This window comes from Homalodisca vitripennis, chromosome 3 (genome assembly GCF_021130785.1).
Source record: "Homalodisca vitripennis isolate AUS2020 chromosome 3, UT_GWSS_2.1, whole genome shotgun sequence".
In the NCBI taxonomy this organism is placed as follows: Eukaryota; Metazoa; Arthropoda; class Insecta; order Hemiptera; family Cicadellidae; genus Homalodisca; species Homalodisca vitripennis.
Genome location: NC_060209.1, coordinates 29,405,882 through 29,427,811, shown reverse-complemented (window position 1 = coordinate 29,427,811; position 21,930 = coordinate 29,405,882). Strand labels below are relative to the sequence as shown.

Sequence of the window (21,930 nt, the reverse complement as noted above, 5' to 3'; positions counted from 1 at the left end):
TACGATTTATTGTTGCATATATGTGTATTAAAGTGAAAATATTAGTGTAGTGTTATAAATATAGTGAAATCTATTGTTTGATTTTATAAAATATAATTATGTTTGGCAAGTTCTAGCTTAGCCCTTTGTAGTGTAATTTCGATATTTTCATCGTCAGAAAATATTTTTCATTCTTTAAACAAGACAATATATCTATTACTTTTAAGTATTGTTGCTGTAATAATCACAATATTGCTAATGCACAAAATATTTTACAAAGTTAATAGGTATAGAGGGTAAAAAATAGGCCATTAAAAATGTGTATTTGTAGTATATTTTATGCATTATATTTTTGTAGTATTTCAGAATTTGGAAATATAGTACACTTCTGTGTAATAATTTAAAATTTTTAAAGAATTTAAAATTTAGACTATAAGGGTAAAACACAAAAAAAATAATTATGGTAAATATATAAATAATTATGAGCAGAGTGAAGCTAAACATTATGATTTCCTTCAATTAATATATTTTAGACATTTTTTAAGTATGATTATCGGTTTTTGGAAACTTTACATACACTTTACACTGTAATATTTTTTGCTTTAGATTAATACAACAAACTTAATATTTCTGTGTAGGATTGTTTACATTTACGTTCATGGGATAAACAAATTATTTTTTTTAGCTAAGCAATTACTTTTGAAAATTATGTTTCCAAAAACCAAACACTCTTGTTTCCCTTCTCATAGGCTTTTTATGTGCTCATATAATCCATTATAGTTAATATATTTACATTATAGATTTTAAACTGAATAAAATTATGAGAAACACTAATACATGTAGATAAGAGAAATAGGTTTTATAATTATAAACAAAAATGTCTGCGAAATGGCCCACAAACATCTGAACACAGGGATTGTTAACATAGCCGCGTCTAGGGTTAAGAAGGCGTTACTTCTACATCGATTGTGAACGTTTAAGCCTACCCTATAGAGGACGAGAACATATCGACTATTACGTCAAGGCCATAGCGGCTGCGGCGGGGGCGTGCCGGCGTTGATGAGGGTAAAACACGCTATCTCGTCGCTATATTTGATAAGGTCTAAAAATATATTGATAAGAAATCTAACACTTAAACCTAGTTTTAAGTACATGGGTCATTTCCCTTTCATTCTTAATATTATATTTCATATTTCTAACGTGTGCCTTCAATCAAAAGACATTGTACTATACCACTAGATTACTGGAAAAGTTCAGTATTTTACTGTGGGGGAGGTAACATTTTTAATAATCGGCTTCCTTTTATTACAAAATTACAAAATCCATATATATATATATATATGTGTGTACAAATTTGTCTAAGATCATTAAATTATATTCAGTAAACATATCGTTTAGTAAATTGATGCAAATAAAATAAATATATTTCAGATATGTCCATTATAAGTTTTAAATGAATCTTTATATTTTATTTATCCTATAAGTATTTCCTAAATAGGAGTAGGGAGGAACTTTGAAATTGTAATCGTATTAAATGTGTTAACAAGTAAATCCCATACCCACTTCTTTATTTATCCGAACATCCATTCATTATTATGGGGTCTACAGTAGGCTAAACCCAAATAGAGAGAGTTTAAATTAATTTTACTAACACCAATAATTTATAGAATTATACCTGTAAAATATTTATAGGTATAGAATTACAATAGCATTTAATTTCAATAACTATAGTTTTCAATGGAGATGTTTGCTGAAACAACATTTTCAACTTTCGCATTGCATGCCCATGTTGGAAGAGAACCAGCATAAACTCCCATATAACTGCTAATGAGTATTCTTTAAATATTTTGATATCATTTTGGTTCCATTTTTCGGTTAAGATAATGCCTTTATTCTTTTATTTGCAAAAACTAATCCAATGTGATGGATTTCTTTTAGATCTCTAATTTTATTAAACCGTTGTGATAACATAAACAACACTCTCTACATTTGTGTTACTTACAGCAGTTGACATTATCCAAAGCGATTGCTTAAATTCTTATTAACACAATACTTTACAGAGAAAAAAACTAAATATTCATTTTACCTTTCATATGTAACATCGAAATGAAACACAAACAATGAGCATTGGGTAGTTCAACTAGTCCATTATTACTTAAATTATTATCACCAGGCACTACAGATATTACAAGCTAATATGGCTACTAAATTTAAAAATTACAACAAAAGCGTGCCTAAGAGGGTTCAACCTTCAATTTGAGCCTTCACTGGGTATAGCAAAAATATGTGTCACTTAAATTTGGGCAAACTTATGGTGTCCAAATGTCGACATATTGGGGAGTAAGAATAGATCGGTAGATATATTCTATTGCGGAAGATGGAGTTAGTGGTGCTCCCTAAGTGTTCAGGGCTGTTCTTAGCCTATACGTAAGGGCGTGCCACCCCCTGCTTTGACTGGAGAGGCTGGTACAGAGCTAGAGCTGGCTTCCCCTTCTTCTAAGGGGACATGACTGATATTAATTTCCAAAATCCTTCCTATCTTGACAGAAGGCGGCCACTACCCCCGACCTTACCCATCCAGAACATCTTGTCACTCCGGAAGCAGCGCAAGGATCTTTTAGAAGTATGTGTAATTTTTCAGCTTCTTGTCCTAAGCTTCTTGAACAAATAAAAAAAAAAACTAAGTAAAAACACGAGCGTGCTTTTTCCGAGCTTAATACAGGTATACCCACACAATCATTTCTAAATTTCAAAGTGTCTCAATTCGATGACGGGTACTAACCAGAGATCTGAACATGGAGTTCTCAAGCTAAAATTTTTTTTTAACAGGATACTTTCCAGGCTTTCTGTCGAGTATAAGAGAAAATAGTGTGAAATGATCCAAGAATTAATAAGACCTGTAGTATGTATTATTTATTGTGCCGAGAAATCAAGACCGTGCTCTAATTAAAGTTTTAATTCTCTCTTATTAAATAGAAATTAGAATGCTGGGAAAGTATATAAGGAATTAATGTGTTAACGTTACTTTTCTAGCCAAGCTCTCACATTATCTCCTTACATTACTTCTACAAATAGAAGAGTATTCGGTGTTGACCCTTCTGATGTGTTGTATTCGGTGCAATAAATAAATATTTTCGTTTACTTCGAACATTTTTTTATTCAGTTTAGCACACAAATATGGCCATGGTGTGCTATGACATATTAATCAACGACACGTATAGTATAAGAATCGTGGGACCATGATTTACCACTATACTCTGACAACTAGGACAGGAAACAACATAACGTGCTTTTTATTTTTCAGGTTTCTGAGGTTTTGGCCAATTTACAATCGTCTGTCGATACACCCTTTCCTAAACCTTGCCGTCCTTTAATTGTCCTGTCACACAGCTATGGTACATTATGTTGCAGCACTTTGTCCGCATTGTGATACATAGATTGCGATTGCTCTGACTTTAGTGTTTTGTCTCAAGCATTCGTTTCAATTTTTTTTTTATCGTGTTTGACCTAGAAGAATTTAACTAATTCATGTTTGTGCACTCTTAGCTTTATTTGTTAGGTATTGAAACATGAAAAAGACCGCAGTAAGTATTTTTTTTCGAAACGTTGTATTTCAGTTCATGTAACAGGTAGGTCTAATTATGGTCAATGTCTGAAATCCTGATTCCCTTTTAGAACTTCACTGGTAAGTAGTAGGAATCGTGTTTTATCTTAAGTTCCTCTTTTTACTTATTACTAGACTAAATAAATATACTTTCTGAGTGTTAGTTGGACTTGTTACCCAGTAGACTTATATAGAAGGTAATATAGACCGTCCTACGACGGATGGCCGATGATCGATACCGAACTTGCGAACAGTCCCTCTGTCCGACTTGCTATTGATGATGGATCCGAAGTCACATTCAGGAGTTGGTCCACTGCAACTACTAAACACAAATTGGACTAGCTGATTGGATCGGATAAGGACTGGCCCTTAATTGAGGGACTCCTGTCACTACCTTTAGACATACGATAATTATATTTCAATTATATTCACATCAATATGTACCTAATTATATTCCCTTTTAAAACTGCACGATACACAATTTCTTTAACAGTCTAGGACACAAGAGTAAATTTGCATTTCAGAAGCATACAACCTGGGTTTCCTTGAAATTAAAAGTTTTTTTTTCTACAAAAAAATATCATCCTCAGTAATTTTGTTGGTCAAAATGGGGAGAGGGTGTCAAAATGGTTAAAATATAAAACTGTAAATTTATTCTAAGGTCGTATTTTACTTAGCTTGATAAACTTAAAGAAAAACTGTCAGATAAGAATATTAATTTCAAAGCAACGTCAGCTAACCACATAAAGACTGACTAATTGGGTGACTTTCAGACGCTTTATCTACTGTAATTCTCTGAGCGTAATATAACTATGGCTTATTCGTCTGGTTTGAATTGGTTAAATTTAAGAAATATAGTTTTATGAATGATAACATTTAATTACACAATAATACAAATTAGATAAAAAAGCGATTAAATTTTAAATTAGAAACTTACCACAAAACATTTTTATATAGAATTAGTGATAAATTTAAGTTCATAAATTAATTAAATTATATCATGGGTTACTGAGCCAATTTTAAAATTAATATTAAACGATTTGTAGCAGCTCACATAACTGTATTTATGACATACCCATAAACGAATTGGAATAACCATTTATTTTATTTTATAATGAATCTAATACAGAGATTCAATGTTTCACAATGAATATTATGTCATACAAACGACATGGAGTTTTCATGGGGAAATATATTAATAATGTAATGTTTATATAAAGCAATATTTCTTATATGAATTTAACACTGTACTGGATTTATTATAAAATAAATTAGTTATTTGTTTAACGTCGTTTGTGGATGTATTTGTATCGAGGTGGGTGAGAGGGCATTATATGGTTCTACTAAAGATTTAAAATATTTTTTTTATTTGAAATATTATTTTACAAATAATTTCACCAGTCCATCACAAAGATTTAATGTGTTTATGAACTTACAACTTAATAATAATGTTCATTATACAAATCTATGTAGTAAGTTTTTAAATATAAAATATATTATATTTGTTATGTAATTAAAAGATTTTATATTGGGCATCAACAATTAGAGTTGGTTATAATTACTAAACAGGTTATTGTCAATTCTATTAGAATTATAGCTTTTATAGCTTATTGAAAACGTCACAGAAGAAATTTAAAAAAGTTGTGATGCCATTTTATATAACACATATTTTTATATACATCCAGTTTTGCCCATAGTTTTAGATCCAGTAATACAGCGAAGACGTTCTCCAATAAAGCGGGCAGTTCCATATCCGATGTTATTGTCAGCTGGAGGCAGTTATGGTGATATATCCGTGAAATTGGCGGGACCGAGACTCAGTACTTGGCCATAAACTCTGTCGTATATCCCAGGTCACAGCCAGCCACTTCTTGTTCATTCATTAAAATATAGTTCCTATAGTTGCCAGTTATGGTGATATACAATATATCCGTGAAATTGGTAGGACCGAGACTCAGTACTTGGCTATAAACTCTGTCGTATATCCCAGGTCACAGCCAGCCACTTCTTGTTCATTCATTAAAATATAGTTCCTATAGTTGCCAGTTATGGTGATATACAATATATCCGTGAAATTGGTAGGACCGAGACTCAGTACTTGGCTATAAACTCTGTCGTATATCCCAGGTCACAGCCAGCCACTTCTTGTTCATTCATTAAAATACAGTTCCTATAGTTGCCAGTTATGGTGATATATCCGTGAAATTGGTAGGACCGAGACTCAGTACTTGGCTATAAACTCTGTCGTATATCCCAGGTCACAGCCAGCCACTTCTTGTTCATTCATTAAAATATAGTTCCTATAGTTGCCAGTTATGGTGATATATGATATATCCGTGAAATTGGCGGGACCGAGTCTCAGTACTTGGCTAGAAACTCTGTCGTATATCCCAGGTCACAGCCAGCCACTTCTTGTTCATTCATTAAAATACAGTTCCTATAGTTGCCAGTTATGGTGATATATGATATATCCGTGAAATTGGCGGGACCGAGACTCAGTACTTGGCTATAAACTCTGTCGTATATCCCAGGTCACAGCCAGCCACTTCTTGTTCATTCATTAAAATACAGTTCCTATAGTTGCCAGTTATGGTGATATATGATATATCCGTGAAATTGGCGGGACCGAGACTCAGTACTTGGCTATAAACTCTGTCGTATATCCCAGGTCACAGCCAGCCACTTCTTGTTCATTCATTAAAATACAGTTCCTATAGTTGCCAGTTATGGTGATATATGATATATCCGTGAAATTGGCGGGACCGAGACTCAGTACTTGGCTATAAACTCTGTCGTATATCCCAGGTCACAGCCAGCCACTTCTTGTTCATTCATTAAAATATAGTTCCTATAGTTGCCAGTTATGGTGATATATGATATATCCGTGAAATTGGCGGGACCGAGACTCAGTACTTGGCCATAAACTCTGTCGTATATCCCAGGTCACAGCCAGCCACTTCTTGTTCATTCATTAAAATACAGTTCCTATAGTTGCCAGTTATGGTGATATATGATATATCCGTGAAATTGGCGGGACCGAGACTCAGTACTTGGCTATAAACTCTGTCGTATATCCCAGGTCACAGCCAGCCACTTCTTGTTCATTCATTAAAATACAGTTCCTATAGTTGCCAGTTATGGTGATATATGATATATCCGTGAAATTGGCGGGACCGAGACTCAGTACTTGGCTATAAACTCTGTCGTATATCCCAGGTCACAGCCAGCCACTTCTTGTTCATTCATTAAAATACAGTTCCTATAGTTGCCAGTTATGGTGATATATGATATATCCGTGAAATTGGCGGGACCGAGACTCAGTACTTGGCTATAAACTCTGTCGTATATCCCAGGTCACAGCCAGCCACTTCTTGTTCATTCATTAAAATACAGTTCCTATAGTTGCCAGTTATGGTGATATATGATATAACCGTGAAATTGGCGGGACCGAGTCTCAGTACTTGGCTATAAACTCTGTCGTATATCCCAGGCCACAGCCAGCCACTTCTTGTTCATTCATTAAAATACAGTTCCTATAGTTGCCAGTTATGGTGATATATGATATATCCGTGAAATTGGCGGGACCGAGTCTCAGTACTTGGCTAGAAACTCTGTCGTATATCCCAGGTCACAGCCAGCCACTTCTTGTTCATTCATTAAAATACAGTTCCTATAGTTGCCAGTTATGGTGATATATGATATATCCGTGAAATTGGCGGGACCGAGTCTCAGTACTTGGCTAGAAACTCTGTCGTATATCCCAGGTCACAGCCAGCCACTCCTTGTTCATTCATTAAAATATAGTTCCTATAGTTGCCAGTTATGGTGATATATGATATATCCGTGAAATTGGCGGGACCGAGACTCAGTACTTGGCTATAAACTCTGTCGTATATCCCAGGTCACAGCCAGCCACTTCTTGTTCATTCATTAAAATATAGTTCCTATAGTTGCCAGTTATGGTGATATATGATATATCCGTGAAATTGGCGGGACCGAGACTCAGTACTTGGCTATAAACTCTGTCGTATATCCCAGGTCACAGCCAGCCACTTCTTGTTCATTCATTAAAATATAGTTCCTATAGTTGCCAGTTATGGTGATATATGATATATCCGTGAAATTGGCGGGACCGAGACTCAGTACTTGGCCATAACCTCTGTCGTATATCCCAGGTCACAGCCAGCCACTTCTTGTTCATTCATTAAAATACAGTTCCTATGGAAACATTAAAATTATTAAGCCATATCATTGATTTTGCACAGTACGCTCCTGATCTCTTTGTACTTATGCGTTGTGTCCATGTACGAGTATTATCAAATTTTGCTATTTGTAGGGATCTGTTTGGTTGTGTAAATGAATAATATTATGGTCTAACAACTTCAATTGCTGGTTTTAGTGGACACGTGTGAACTACATGAAAACATGTTTGCTGCTACTGACATTTATAATTAAAGAGTAATTCAGTTCAATGTACCGACAATTATGTGAAAACTATTAGCAAAGTGCTTATTTGTCCTGCAATGAAAATTACATATGTGTATAATTTTGATTTCAATACTTTGTGCCGATACTCAAAACTAAATAATGTTCTTTGTTTAAACTACTTGTTTAATCTTTTGTAACGTATAACGATGAAAAATGACCGAAATGCTGTTATCCTTAAATAATGTTGATGTGCAATGCGAGTTAAATGCATGGAAAGCTAATTTATTAACAAACTTCCTATGATTGAAGGCGACAGAATTTTTACGGATATTTCGTTAGTCATTCACCTGACGAAGAGATCAGATTGCAGATTTTGAAACGTAGTGTTTCTGGTTTTATGGTAATACTGAATTATGGAAAATGTTCAGAAAAATCTTATCTCCTTCACAATCCTTCTATCGTCAAAGAAACTTCAAACATAGGAGTTTTTATTTATTTCTCTGTAACCCTCATTTCGCTTCATGTTTCCAGGTAAGTAAAGCGAATAGTTTAACTACATGCCAAATTTTTCCACCGAGCCCATTTTTGAGGAAATAATATCATACTTTTTTTGTTAGCAGTATTCCAAATTTCGCTGCTATTTTCAATATGCCAGATTTAATTAGTAATACACATTTATTTTTGAAACTATCCGGTGATTTGGTTTCACATCTGTATGTTGTAGTAAAATATATAAATCAATGATTTCCTTTGCTTCCATCTCAAAACAATATTGCACCGAACAAACTTACACAGTATGAAGTTCGCGTTACAATTCAAATTCCAAATCTTATTGACATGTGTTAGAAACACTCCTGTAACATACATAGTATAAATGTGACTAAATATTATTAGATTTGTAGAGGGGTGGTGATCGACATCGACAACACAGACTATGTGATTGATGGACTGACTCCAATAACACCAGCGATTGACTGACATTCTGCATTCTTACAGTTCGAGACTGCCAACGGTATCTCTCTCATATAGGTATCATTGCAACATCAATCAATCAACCTAAGACTCTGAGTTACTCACTTGAGTAAAACTACCTCTTTTGTAACTGTTTTGCTAGTACCGTATATGCGGATATACGGCGAGTGCCGTAACTCTGGACAAAGGTATATCACATTATTGATCAGGTCAAGACACACATTTCCACACATAAACATGAATCTCCGACGATTATTTTTCTGTCCCTCTAACTGTATTTATAAAAATATAATATAAAAAATAGATCAAATCCCACCAAATTCGACTCAAATATTTATGGTAACAAGAACATGTACTACACAATGTATTAAATTGGTCTTTAATATTTTCAAAATATTTTTTAACTTTTAAATCTTAAAAACAATCCAAATAATAAAATTTTTGTGGATTGTATCACACTAAAATCTATTTAAAACTACCATCCTTCGAATTATTTAGTAAAATTGATAATCTAAACATATTCAAAATAAAAATTTTTAATTCACTGTGTTTTGGTAAGTATAAAAGATAATATCATATTTTTTTCGTAAATAGCCTTTTTATCATGAACATTCGGAATAAAATTTTGTAGGATTTAATTTATTAGTTTTTAATATATTAGTTTTAAACACGTACAGACAGATGGGAAACTAAGCACCGGAGAGCTATGATTTTATGGTGAAATGTGTTTATTTATACCTAACTTTGTCGATAGAGTTAAGGAACGCCCTGTAAAGGTGTATCTTATACAGAATGGATCGAATGAATGTATGGATTTCCCCAAATACAAGATACGTACAATATTGCAATCTTAACAAATAAACGTAATAATTGAAAATTATGTTATAATTCCAGGAAAGTAGCTAGAAAGGAAAAGGAAAAAAATAAGAAGCACCATAAAGAAAAGGATTGTCCTTAGGAAAAGAGTCGGCATGTGTTATGGTGCCTGTAAGTTTTTCTTGCTAAAATTAATAACGGACTGAATATTTCACATTTATAAATTGAAAAATATAATAAAATATGTAAAACTATCTAAATTTAACTAAGTGTAAAAGCGTGAAGTATTAATAGTTAAAATGAATAAGATATTTAAGAAGCAAGTATAATATGATACAGTATCGCAGCATACTGCACTAGCCGTAGTTCGTAGATAGCAATGCTTCTGCATCCTCTATAGACAATAAACACAACTATAGATCAGGTTTTATATTAATAATCAATGTAGAAATTCCTTTAAAAAACTGAAATTTAGGAATTGTTACTGATATTTATAAAAATCACATAAGCTAGGTAGTAAGAGTCACTTTTTGAAAAAGACAGTTAATTTAAGTATGAAGGAAATTAAAATTAAAATCTGTAGATTTCTTTAAAACAGATCATCTAAGTTTTTATGCATGCGAATTAAAAGAAATAAAAGATGTCTTATTGTAAAAATTTTACTCTCTTGAAATAAAATGGAAGTTGGAAATCTATGAAATCTTTTATAAAATACTTATAAAATTTATTTTAGAACTTTGAAGATTGGGTTAATTCAAGATTAGATTTGTAGGCTACCCCCAATAAATGATTGAAGCTAGGAATAGGTTATATGTATGTGCCAAATCAAATCACAAATAATCCCATTCTTTATGACTTGTGCTGTTATTAATCTTGAATTTGAGCCTCGAATTCAATAAAATATTAACACTATTTTAAAATTACGTTTTTTGTCGCTTTTACTTAGTAATCTCTACTTGTATGTTCATTAAACAGAATTTTGACTATTTTGTAAGTTTCCCATTCTTGATTTTTCGCCGTGAGGCAGACATGACATATTTCAAGATTAAAACTATTGCAAGATTAACGATGTTTTAAAGCTGTGTAAACCGGATAAAACGTATACGATATCCTAATCATAACATCGCCAAACAGTAGCAAAACCAGAAGTACGAAATTTAATTTTATCAATTAAGTATCCGAGCTCAAATAAACAGAATATTCTACCTAAATTTCTTCCTCTAGGTTTTCAAAACGTACAAGTGTAAAGATTATGAAAATTGCCTCACATAAATTCTTTTATTTAACGTTTGTTATTGACGATGGAATATTTAAAGGAAAATATAATTTCGTCTATGATATTTAATACAATCTTGATAAAACTCGTTGTATCGTCAATGGACAAAGTAATACGCAAATTTACTCAGTAGATTGAAAGTCAAACCTATCTATGACCTTTAATTTTAAAGCGGTCAGATCTGAGCGTATACTTAGTAAACTCGGGCAGTTTTTCAAGGAATTTTCGCTTGATATAGATAATACTCGGTCCTAAATACTGGCAGCAAACTCAATTTACTATTTACTATTTTTGTGTATGTTTAGTATTATAACATATGCAGGAAACTGTATTAATAGAACATAAGTTGTAGTTGATTAGCTAATACACTAAACCGTATATTCAGGAACAACAATACTTCTTGACGTTATAAAGTTCCTCGAACACGTTTTAACTGTTACCAGACAATAGCTTTTATTGTACCCAGATAGCCATGAACACAACAGATACTGTTATTGTTGTAGGGAATTGACCGACTCTGGGCTTTCTGTGAGTGTTTATTTGAAATATTCGTTTTCTCAACGCTTTATCTTCCACAGTAAACGAGTGATATATAGGTTTATTTACAAACCATCATAATAACTGGACACTCACATGTCCTGTTTTTACAATATTTTGGTTTTTAACTTAAAAAAAAATTCGTTATGTCCAGAGTTTTTATAAGTGAAATTATTTTTGTATCTACCAGACACCCATAACACCCCACAAAATACGATGCTCACTGTTTAATATGTTTATATGCCACTGATGTCAATTTTGGAATCATTGATTTTAAAATCAATTTAATCATTGAAATTAATATCGGATGCCAAAGTCCGGTTTTCGGACGTTTCATAAGAATATTCTAAAAGTATAAAATTTATATTTTTATGCGTTTTTATATAAATTCTCCTTAAAATAAACTTGCATGCTGTTAAAAGTGTTATATACTGCACAGATAATGATCAGTCAATAGCAGTAACGAACTTCAGCGATCATTTAGCCAGTCATTTATTTAAAAAAATACAAATGCTATATTCTTATTTTTTGATATTATTTTATATTAGTTTGCTGAGCAATAAAGAAACCTGTCACTTGAGGGCTGGAGAAATTTCATTTCTCTCTGTTTGTCTACTTACACAATATTTCGAGAGCGAACTAATCTATAAACTTGGAAATTTGCATAAAGCTTCATTTCTGTTTAAGTAACACTGAGTTCGATGCTGGTATACGTCACTCTATGGCATATGGTTAAAAGTCAGTGAACATATTCACATTTGTCTTATTGATAACCATTATTGCAACGAGAAACTCGCAGTGTAAATAAATTTGTAAAACTGTGTACGATCATACTACATTTTTGCACATGATTCAGTAACATTTGGAGCCTAATGAAATGAGCGGTAGACTTGAAATTTTGCACGCAACTTCAGCTAAGCCTTTTAAGCGATACGTACTGGGTAGTACTCAACCTTGTTGATAGATACGTTAAGATAAATGTTACTTTAGTGTAATTGGTTTAATTAATATTTTGTGAACTTCTTTCTTTGATCGTCGATTCAGAAAATATGTGAATTAACACTGAACATCAAAAATAAGAGTTTACTTATATTTGTATATTTAAAGACGATTGTGAGTATATACAATGCTGATATATATTTTGACACAAAACAATCAATAATTATGAAAATTGTATAAAAATAACAAAATGGACATGTTTTAATAACTGTATAGAAATTTTTAGAAATTACAAGACAATTGACAACTATATAAATAACCCAAGCACTTATGACTAAGATTACAAAAAAGTATCCGACACTAAAAGGGTCATGGAGACCCAAAATCCAATTATGACATAAATAACTATGAGACGGGTTGGAGAGCTTATATTGAGTCCTTCGTTTTATAATACGTCATAAAATTAAGGTACAGGTTTTTTGGAAAATGTGAAGCAAAGCTTCAAGAAATGTGGAATGTGCTTGGTTTAAATGGGATTCACCTGTTTAATATTTTCGGATTAATAACAAAACCCAACTTGTATATTTTCATTTTTTATGGATATTTTCGAAAATTCTCGCTTTATTTGTGTCTTTTGGCTCTTATAACATAGTTAATAACCCTAACGTTATTACATCCTATCCGAAAGTCTTTCTCGTATCTTTTTTACACTTTTATGAAAAATATGGTTTATCAGTATCTTGGAATAATATTAAACTAAATACTAAATAGTTTGATTAATCTGTTCATAACCTAGATTTTGTCTTTATAATACGGGTGGGGGAAATTGAATGTGTCTAGTAATTTATAATATCATATATTATGTTTCAGAGAGGGTTCTTCAGGACGAGGACCGGCCGCTGGAGGTCCTCCAGGAGTGGGGTGCTCACCAGGACCAGGTCCGCCTCATCCTGCGGTACACCGTGTTGCCCTCAAACACAGGTAGGCGCCATAGGAATGTTTAATATGAAAACAAGGTGAAGCAAAAAGTATTTTTTCTTATCAGTTCAAACAAAAATATTTTTTACAGTTATCGTATTTGTTTGTCATAAGGCATAGACCAGTGACATACGAGAGTGTCTGACGTCCCCATTTAGAAACTTTTGAATCTCGTAACCATGGATTCAAAAATACTTAATGCGATAATTGTGTTATATTTGCCTACTTCTGTTTGTAACTATCACAAGACTCCATCGTAATAAATCATAAAAGCTTTCACAAAAACTTTTATGCCCTTTGATTTTGAAAATATCGTGCAAAGCCACGGGTAACTGCTATTAAGAAATATATTAGTAAATAATCTGAATTTTAGTGACGTGTTCAAAGTAAACTTTGCATCACTATAGTGATTTTATTAATAATCTGAGGTAAACATATTAGCTGGTGTGAACAATAGTTGTGTTGATGTTACTGTCTGTTTTATATTTATAGAACGCGAGGAGAAGCATTTATGCTTGGATAAAAGTAAAGTGCGATCACAAAATGAATCACAAGGGGAACGCGAAGCGCGATTAAATGCTTATCACAAACGATACATAACTCACAGCTTTCAGCTCACGAGAAACTCTACTTAACAAAGTAGGAACAGATTTTGAATATAAATATATACAGTATATATACTTATACAATTTTCTGCTGAATGTGCAGTTGATGACGCGAGGGAATTATTTTATAGTGTATTGTATATTATAAAACGCAACTGTAATAATGTTTAATAAGTGATAGATATAATATTTTCAAATAATACCACAACTTGATAACGTAACATGACAACAAGACAATAACAGGATCTTGGACATTTGCCATCGTAATATGTAACACTGTAATATTAATAATAATAAAATGATATTATAACGCAATAAATATACATAATGATAAGAAATTAAACCTATAAAATGTATATATATATATATACATTAAATTTTATAAATGGCAATAGCCTTATTTAATTTCAATAAACATTGAGTCACAAAAAGTACTTGCTCCGCCGGGAGTCGAACCCGGATCTCGTATCAAATGTAAGCGCTCTGTGGTGTAATGGTAGCACATTCACCCGGCAAGTGAGAGATCCGGGTTCGACTCCCGGCGGAGCAAGTACTTTTTGTGATTCAATGTTTATTAAAATTATATATATATATATATATATATATATATATATATATACATATACAGGGGTGTAACTTAAGTCCTGATACGCCTGGATATATTCTAAACGGATTGCCCTATCGTTGTAAAAACTTCACCATACCTATTAAAATGCTTTTATGAACTTTATGAAGGATAAACCTATTTCCCCCCATTTTAAAATGGGGGTAGAGGTGGGGGGTCACTTGAAATTCTCAAATTGCAACACCTATCTTGTGACATATCATTTGAAAGGTAAATTCAAAAGAAACGCAATGACATAAACAAAACATCTCTACGATTTCCTTTAAAATAACATGTCACAAGTTAGAGGTTGAAATTAAAAAATTACTCCGTTCTACCCCCCTTAAAAAGAGGTGTGAAATTTTTTGACCCTAAAAATATCCAAAATATTTATTTTATAAGTCTGGTGAAGGCTGTAGGCTACGTTGATATTTCAATCAGTTTGGAATACATCCAGGCATATGATGTAAGGGGATGTTTGCCCATAACTTTTGCTAGAATCGTCGTAGAGAGTTTTTTTTTTCATATAACTGTGTTTCTTTTGAATTTACCTTTCAAATAGTGTGTCACTAGATAGGGGTTACAATTTGAAATTTTCAAGTGACTCCCCATCTACCCGCCGTTGAAAAAGGGGGAGAATACTTTTATCCTTCAAGAAATTCATAAAAGTATTTTAATAGGTATGGTGAAGGTTTTACATCGATATCGTAATCTGTTTGGAATATATCCAGGTGTATCAGAAATTAATTATACCCTGTATATTTATAACATACAACGATATTATATGTCTGGAATCTTGATATAATTTATATTATCCACCGTCAGTGATGTACTTAAAATAAAGAGGAATAAAGGCATGTAATTTAGTTATTCAGTTACCAATTATCTTACTTAATAAGCTTTGTGTATCTTATTCAATGAAGGAGTAAATCTCAAGGAGACGAAACTATATTTTATCAGAGTTTTATAGAGAGGCGAGAAACACTTATTGAGTTCATAAGTGTAAGATCACGTTTCTAGAGAGTCGAGACAATCACTTAAGCAGGGCATATTGGAAGGTATTTCAAAGGATTCTGAGGCTAGAGTATTGTTCTATGCAGAATAAGATTTACTAGAAACTCTTAATTAAATAAACTTCAATCAACTGGTGACCAAATTCTTTGTTTTAAGGTTTTTATTTTTGACGATGGAAGGTTTTGTGAAAGAACGGGATTTTTCCGGACATTTGCCATCGTTCAGTGAAACAATAAATCAGTAACACTACGTTTCGAGATCTGCAATCTGATCTCTTATTCAGGTTGCAGATTAGATTTCAGATCTCGATAATCTGCAACCTGAATAAGAGATCAGATTGCAGATCTCGAAACGTAGTGTCACTGATTTATTGTTTCACTGAACGATGGCAAATGTCCGGAAAAATCCTGACGACCAAACTTTTAAGATTTTAAATAATATGGCATACGAGTGATCTCAAATCTGTCATCGTGCATCCAAGTCACTTTAATATTTCACTAAAGTACATATTTGTGAATCATGTACACCCTTTGTTAATACTTATAGTAAGTAAGGGAAACTATTGCTGAGCGTCAGCGAAGCCTATTCCTCGAGGAGTAGAAAAAATCCATGTGTCTGCTTTCTATCAGTTTGTCCTAACGATATCACTAAATGAACTAACCTATAGACTTGAAGCTTCGTTTTTATATAAGCATCATCGAATTGTATATTCGAAAATGTATTGTATGATGGTGCGTGTCACTACATGGGCTGTGTGTTAGCGATCATAATTACAATGGTTCATGGGTAAGCAAGATGGCAGCCAGAAAAGCGCAGTATAAGTCAATTTTGTAAATACACTGGGTTCACTCAAAGGAATTCTTTTTAACGTGTCCTTTTTAACAAAATCCTTTATGCAACCTCAGCCAAATCTGCTACACAGACACGAAGTGTGTCGTATTCCTACCTATTTAGTTAATGAGTGAGAGAGTTAACCTAAAGAGTTATCTGTTTACAATGTATCATAGAACGATTGTAAACGTAAGCACTAAATTTCTTGACGAGGAACCACAAGCGTAGATTAATAATTTGCTAACAAGAAGTACGCTCATTCTTACAATACGGGAAAGATAAAGCTATCGATAAAACGTAGATCTAGTAATTTTTTGACTATCGTAGTAACTAATTTGTATGAAATTACCGATTGTATTAAATTGCAATTCTGGGGTAACTGGATTACCGGTGGAAGGAGTAGGCCCAGAAGAATGATAAGGACTGGACAGTACAAAAGAGGCTGCTATCAGCGAGGCGCGCATCGCAGATGGCAGTGTTTGATAACGAAATTAGTAGTAATAACGAGTAGTCTTTGAAAGTGCTTAGAGTTAATTTTTTGCTAACCGTCATCGAACCTGCGGGTAAGTGAACTTTTTAACTGAAGTCCAGTCAATATTCATTCTTAGTTATTTTGAATAATTTTGGGGAAAGAAATATTGTTAAAATTAAATTTAATAATAATTTAGGAACTTGTCCTTTTGCTCTGTGCAATATAAAACTTGTTGGTGAAGTGAGCACATGTATATACAATTTTATGTAAAAATACTAAAAGAGTTTTGTGATTGTTACAGATGCTTTCAGCAATATTTTAATTCTCTAACACTGAAGAATTGTTATAATAAAAATTTCTAACACTGAAAAGAAGTAATATTTAAAGTAAAGTAAAGAACATTAGTAACAAATATAATTGAATTTTGAAGATAAATTAAAGTGAAGAATTGCCATATAAGAGTAGAGTGTGAAAGTTTTGAATTTTGAAAATTGAATAAAAGACAAGCTGTAAGAACTTTGGAGAACTGTACATTTTTGGAGTGACGAATATATTACAAGTTTGAATTTAAAAGTTATCAAGAAGTTTTTATTTTAATTTGAAATCCAGTAATTATTTTCAAGAAGAAGTTTTATTTTAGATTGAACTTTATTTATTTCAGAAGATTTTCGTTTTCCTTTTTTTAACATTCACAAACATTTAAATTTCAAAGCTAACCCCTCATGTGCCAGTAAAACGATACCAAATTTTAGTATCATATGTTTTTCTATAGAATATTAAATCATGAAAAAGAACTTCTCTGTGGGGAAAAGCAGATGTGATACCATGAAAGCTCCAAAAAGTTTCATTTCCTTGACATAATATTTAATTTCGTATATTGAAGGGTATTTCTTTTTATTAAAATCTTCATAATCTTAAATATTTAGGCCTATTGAGTGTTACACTAACCTTTCCAATAAAATGCATATTTGTAAAGAATTTGAAATACACAGAAAATAATACTATACTTTCATTTTTTCATTTTTTTTAAATTTCATTATGACATTAAAAATTTCAATACACAATAATCAAATATTGTGTAGAAATAAATAACAGGCTATTCTGACGTTTTATGAAATTTTAACCTGTATTTTAAAAGTTTATGTATCCAATCTCTTGTTTTCTTGTAGACTTGCATAAGAACCCATTCGTATGTTCAATTTAGAGTTGAGTGGTAATGAAAGTTAAATAATAAATGAGAAAAGCAGTTTTGCAACACTCAGCTATAAAACATTTATGGCCCTTTGATTTTACGAGTGTTCAGATTGAGTTGATAACCCTTAAACGCCTTCTTAACCCTTTGATTTTATTTAAGATCGACGGGAAACGTTTACTTTTATGGCTGGAGGTTTATTACAAAGTTTTGAGATTTAAATTAATTCGAAGACATTTCTTCCCAGAATATGTCACTTTTAGCAAACATTATGGTGCACTTATATAGTTTAAATTGCCAGAAACAAACAAAATATTAAAATTGTATAGGATGATTGTTTTTAGTATAAAAAACGAACATTTTTCAACTATTCAGAACACGGAAATGAATACAACGATGGAAGAATCACGTGATTCTCTAGGTCCTGCAGTTCTGTCGATTATCCTTTGAATAAGGCAGCTTTTTCTAACTAGAGATGCAAGATGGTATTGTATGAGACATTTATAATTTAATACAAGTTGTAGTCCCTTAGGTAGGCTAGGATCTTGAAAGTTATTGGTAACTTCTCCAAAATGAATACCTGGCTTATGCATGAGAACTTTCAGTCGAGATGAGCTAGTAGTCCCTATAACTGAACTTGGCTACACACAAAATAATTCCTAAGATGTCACAGTTTCTGGTTCTTCTTCATGACCAAACATCTGCTAATTCGCTTATCACTCGGCTTTAATTCTAACCTGATAAGTTATAGAGGCTTGCTCAACCTCGAAATTTACTTCAATACATTTTGAATTAAGCTAGCGATCTGTATCGTAGGTGCATTTCCTTAGGAACAGAAATTGGGCTACATGGCTATCGAGAGCACTGCGTTCCTTATACTGGTGGGAATAAAACATTGTTGTGAAATTCTATTATCTGAAAGATGCATTTTCACCGACCCGTAGGTAGACAACTTGTGAGAGGGAGATTCCCCTGTCGAGTATACATTAACTTATCGTTGACGCATCTCCAAGATGTGTGACATATTTTTGTTCTCAAGAAAAAACCGAGGTACATTCTGAATAAATAAAATGACGAGGCACTCTAAACATTTAGTAAAGTGATCCATTAATAGGATCTAGACTCGTATGACTGCAAGGAAAAACAAATAAAATAATTAGATACTCGCCTACTATCGTTATAATATACTTATTGCAGAGAGGTTGAGGGAAATTGTCTCTTGTATGTTTTGGTCACATTAAAAGGCAGTGTTTATTAAATTTTATTTAATTTAATAATATTTTAGTACAGTTATTTTGTAACACTATCTATACTTATAACTTAGCATAAAATAATGTTTCACTTTCAGCTAAATTTGTCAAGGCTGGACAAGTTAAAATCCGTCCATTTGTTCTTCTTTTCAACAATGAGTCTATATGATCAAGTTCTTAAAAATTATTTAAAGCAATTTATGAGCTCTAATGTAATCTCATGAAAACATTTTGATCACAATAAATTCATATTTCTTCTGACTTTGGACAGAAATAATTTTATCTTTATCAACCAAAGTAAAACTAAACGTTTCTTTTAGGTACTTAACCCAAAGATTCTGTAGAATAAGTAATATATCATGTTCTGTAATGTGTTTGTACGTACATATGAAAAGTACACCAATATATAAAGATAAAATGTTATTACTTTTGTGAATATGAAAACTAAAATCTTGAAAAGCAGCAGTTGAACACATGCTGACCGCCTAGTGAAGGCAATATTTCTGTAAGTCGTATTCAAATAAGATTAGTTTCATTGCATCAAAACTGGGAATAAAAATGTTTTAAACTTATAAATTAAAAACATTAATTTAAAAAGTTTGCTTTAAAGTTTATAAGCAATTAGAATAATAAAAGAGCTTCTAAAATGAATAGGAACTTAATTTATTAAATCTTAAAAATAGCTTAAGATTATATTAAGAAAATACCTCTTGACCGTATGGACAGTCCCCAAATATATTTTGTTGTTCCAGGAGGTCAAAATAAGTGAATTTTTACGTTATGTTTTGTGGCTAAACATATTTACTTAACTCATAAATATCACTGTTAATAACTACAAACAAATGTGGATGATCATTATAGCACGCTTTACGGTTGAAACATATCGTGTGTACTTTGATAAGTAATGTCGAGTTTACTGTGGACCAACACTTTATCTAACTCCAGGTAAAAGATGAAAGCAGCCCTTGATGAGTGAGTGTGAAGTGAAAGGGCGAGAGGTGTGAAATTGGACGGTTGGCGCAGTGGCCATGAAATGACCTGTCCAGTTATTACACATGAGCCAGACATGGATATCGTTCTCTGTGAGATACGCCACGAATATATCAATACCAATAACGTCTCAGACGTAGTCTAAGAGTAGATCATCCGGCCTCGTCATGTATTACATAAATACCGTATTACATTTATTACACATGACCTAGACATGGATATCGTTCTTGTCATGTATTACATACATACCGTATTACAGTTATTACACATGAGCCATACGTGGATATCGTTCTCTGTGAGATACGCCACGAATATCTCAATACCCATAACGTCTCAGATGTAGTCTAAGAGTAGATAATCCGGCCTCGCCATGTATTACATACATACCGTATTACAGTTATTACACATGAGCCATACGTGGATATCGTTCTCTGTGAGATACGCCACGAATATCTCAATACCCATAACGTCTCAGATGTAGTCTAAGAGTAGATAATCCGGCCTCGCCATGTATTACATACATACCGTATTACAGTTATTACACATGAGCCAGACATGGATATCGTTCTCTGTGAGATACGCCACAAATATCTCAATACCCATAACGTCTCAGACGTAGTCTAAGAGTAGATAATCCGGCCTTGTCATGTATTACATACATACCGTATTACAGTTATTACACATGAGCCAGACATGGATATCGTTCTCTGTGTGATACGCCACGAATATCTCAATACCCATAACGTCTCAGATGTAGTCTAAGAGTAGATCATCCGGCCTCGTATCAGAATCCGTCATGTATTACATACATACCGTATTACAGTTATAACCTTTTACGATTTATCTTCTTTCTGCATTCTTTATCTTTTCATGTTCCCTGTATTACAATTTATTTAAACAGTTCATATAATCTAGAATGAAATAGATCTACTACGGCATTTACTGCTTAATACAAGAATACTCATCTTTCAATTTTTAATTACTTTTCATTTCAACACATTATAAAAATACTTTTTGATTGCGTTTCATAAAATATTTATTATTTGACGTAGTAATAATAATATTTCATTTTAGACTGTGTAAACTAGTTCGTTCTAGATTAATGCTTTCCACAAACATAATCCTACAATTGATCTCATTATAGGGACACTATTTTATTTGTAAGTAAAATAACCAATTAGTAATTAAAATGTTTATTTTTTGAATAACTTTATCCTAAATTTTCAAATATTTATTCATTTTTTACTGCTGCAAAATAGGTTGGTTATTGGATTTATTTACAATAAATAAATTTGTGGTCAACGCTATATTTTGACATATTGTATATTTGATGAGATGAAGACGGTTTGTACAAGTCAAATACAGAGACAAGTACAGTGCAGAGGTAAATAAATATTTATAAAAGTATTCCAAAAGTAATTTCATGTAATTTAAATGTAACTT

General features: G+C 32.4%; 1 protein-coding gene across 3 annotated transcripts in view; it reads left to right on the top strand.

Annotated features, from left to right (window-relative positions):
* Positions 1-21,930, top strand: part of LOC124356737 (apoptosis-stimulating of p53 protein 1) — an 879,319-nt gene that overhangs the window by 281,500 nt on the left and 575,889 nt on the right. For all 3 annotated transcript variants that reach the window (XM_046807921.1, XM_046807918.1, XM_046807920.1), the window contains exon 4: positions 13,422-13,532. In XM_046807921.1, the coding sequence (XP_046663877.1) occupies positions 13,422-13,532 (111 nt within the window). The remainder of the gene's footprint in view (positions 1-13,421; positions 13,533-21,930) is intronic.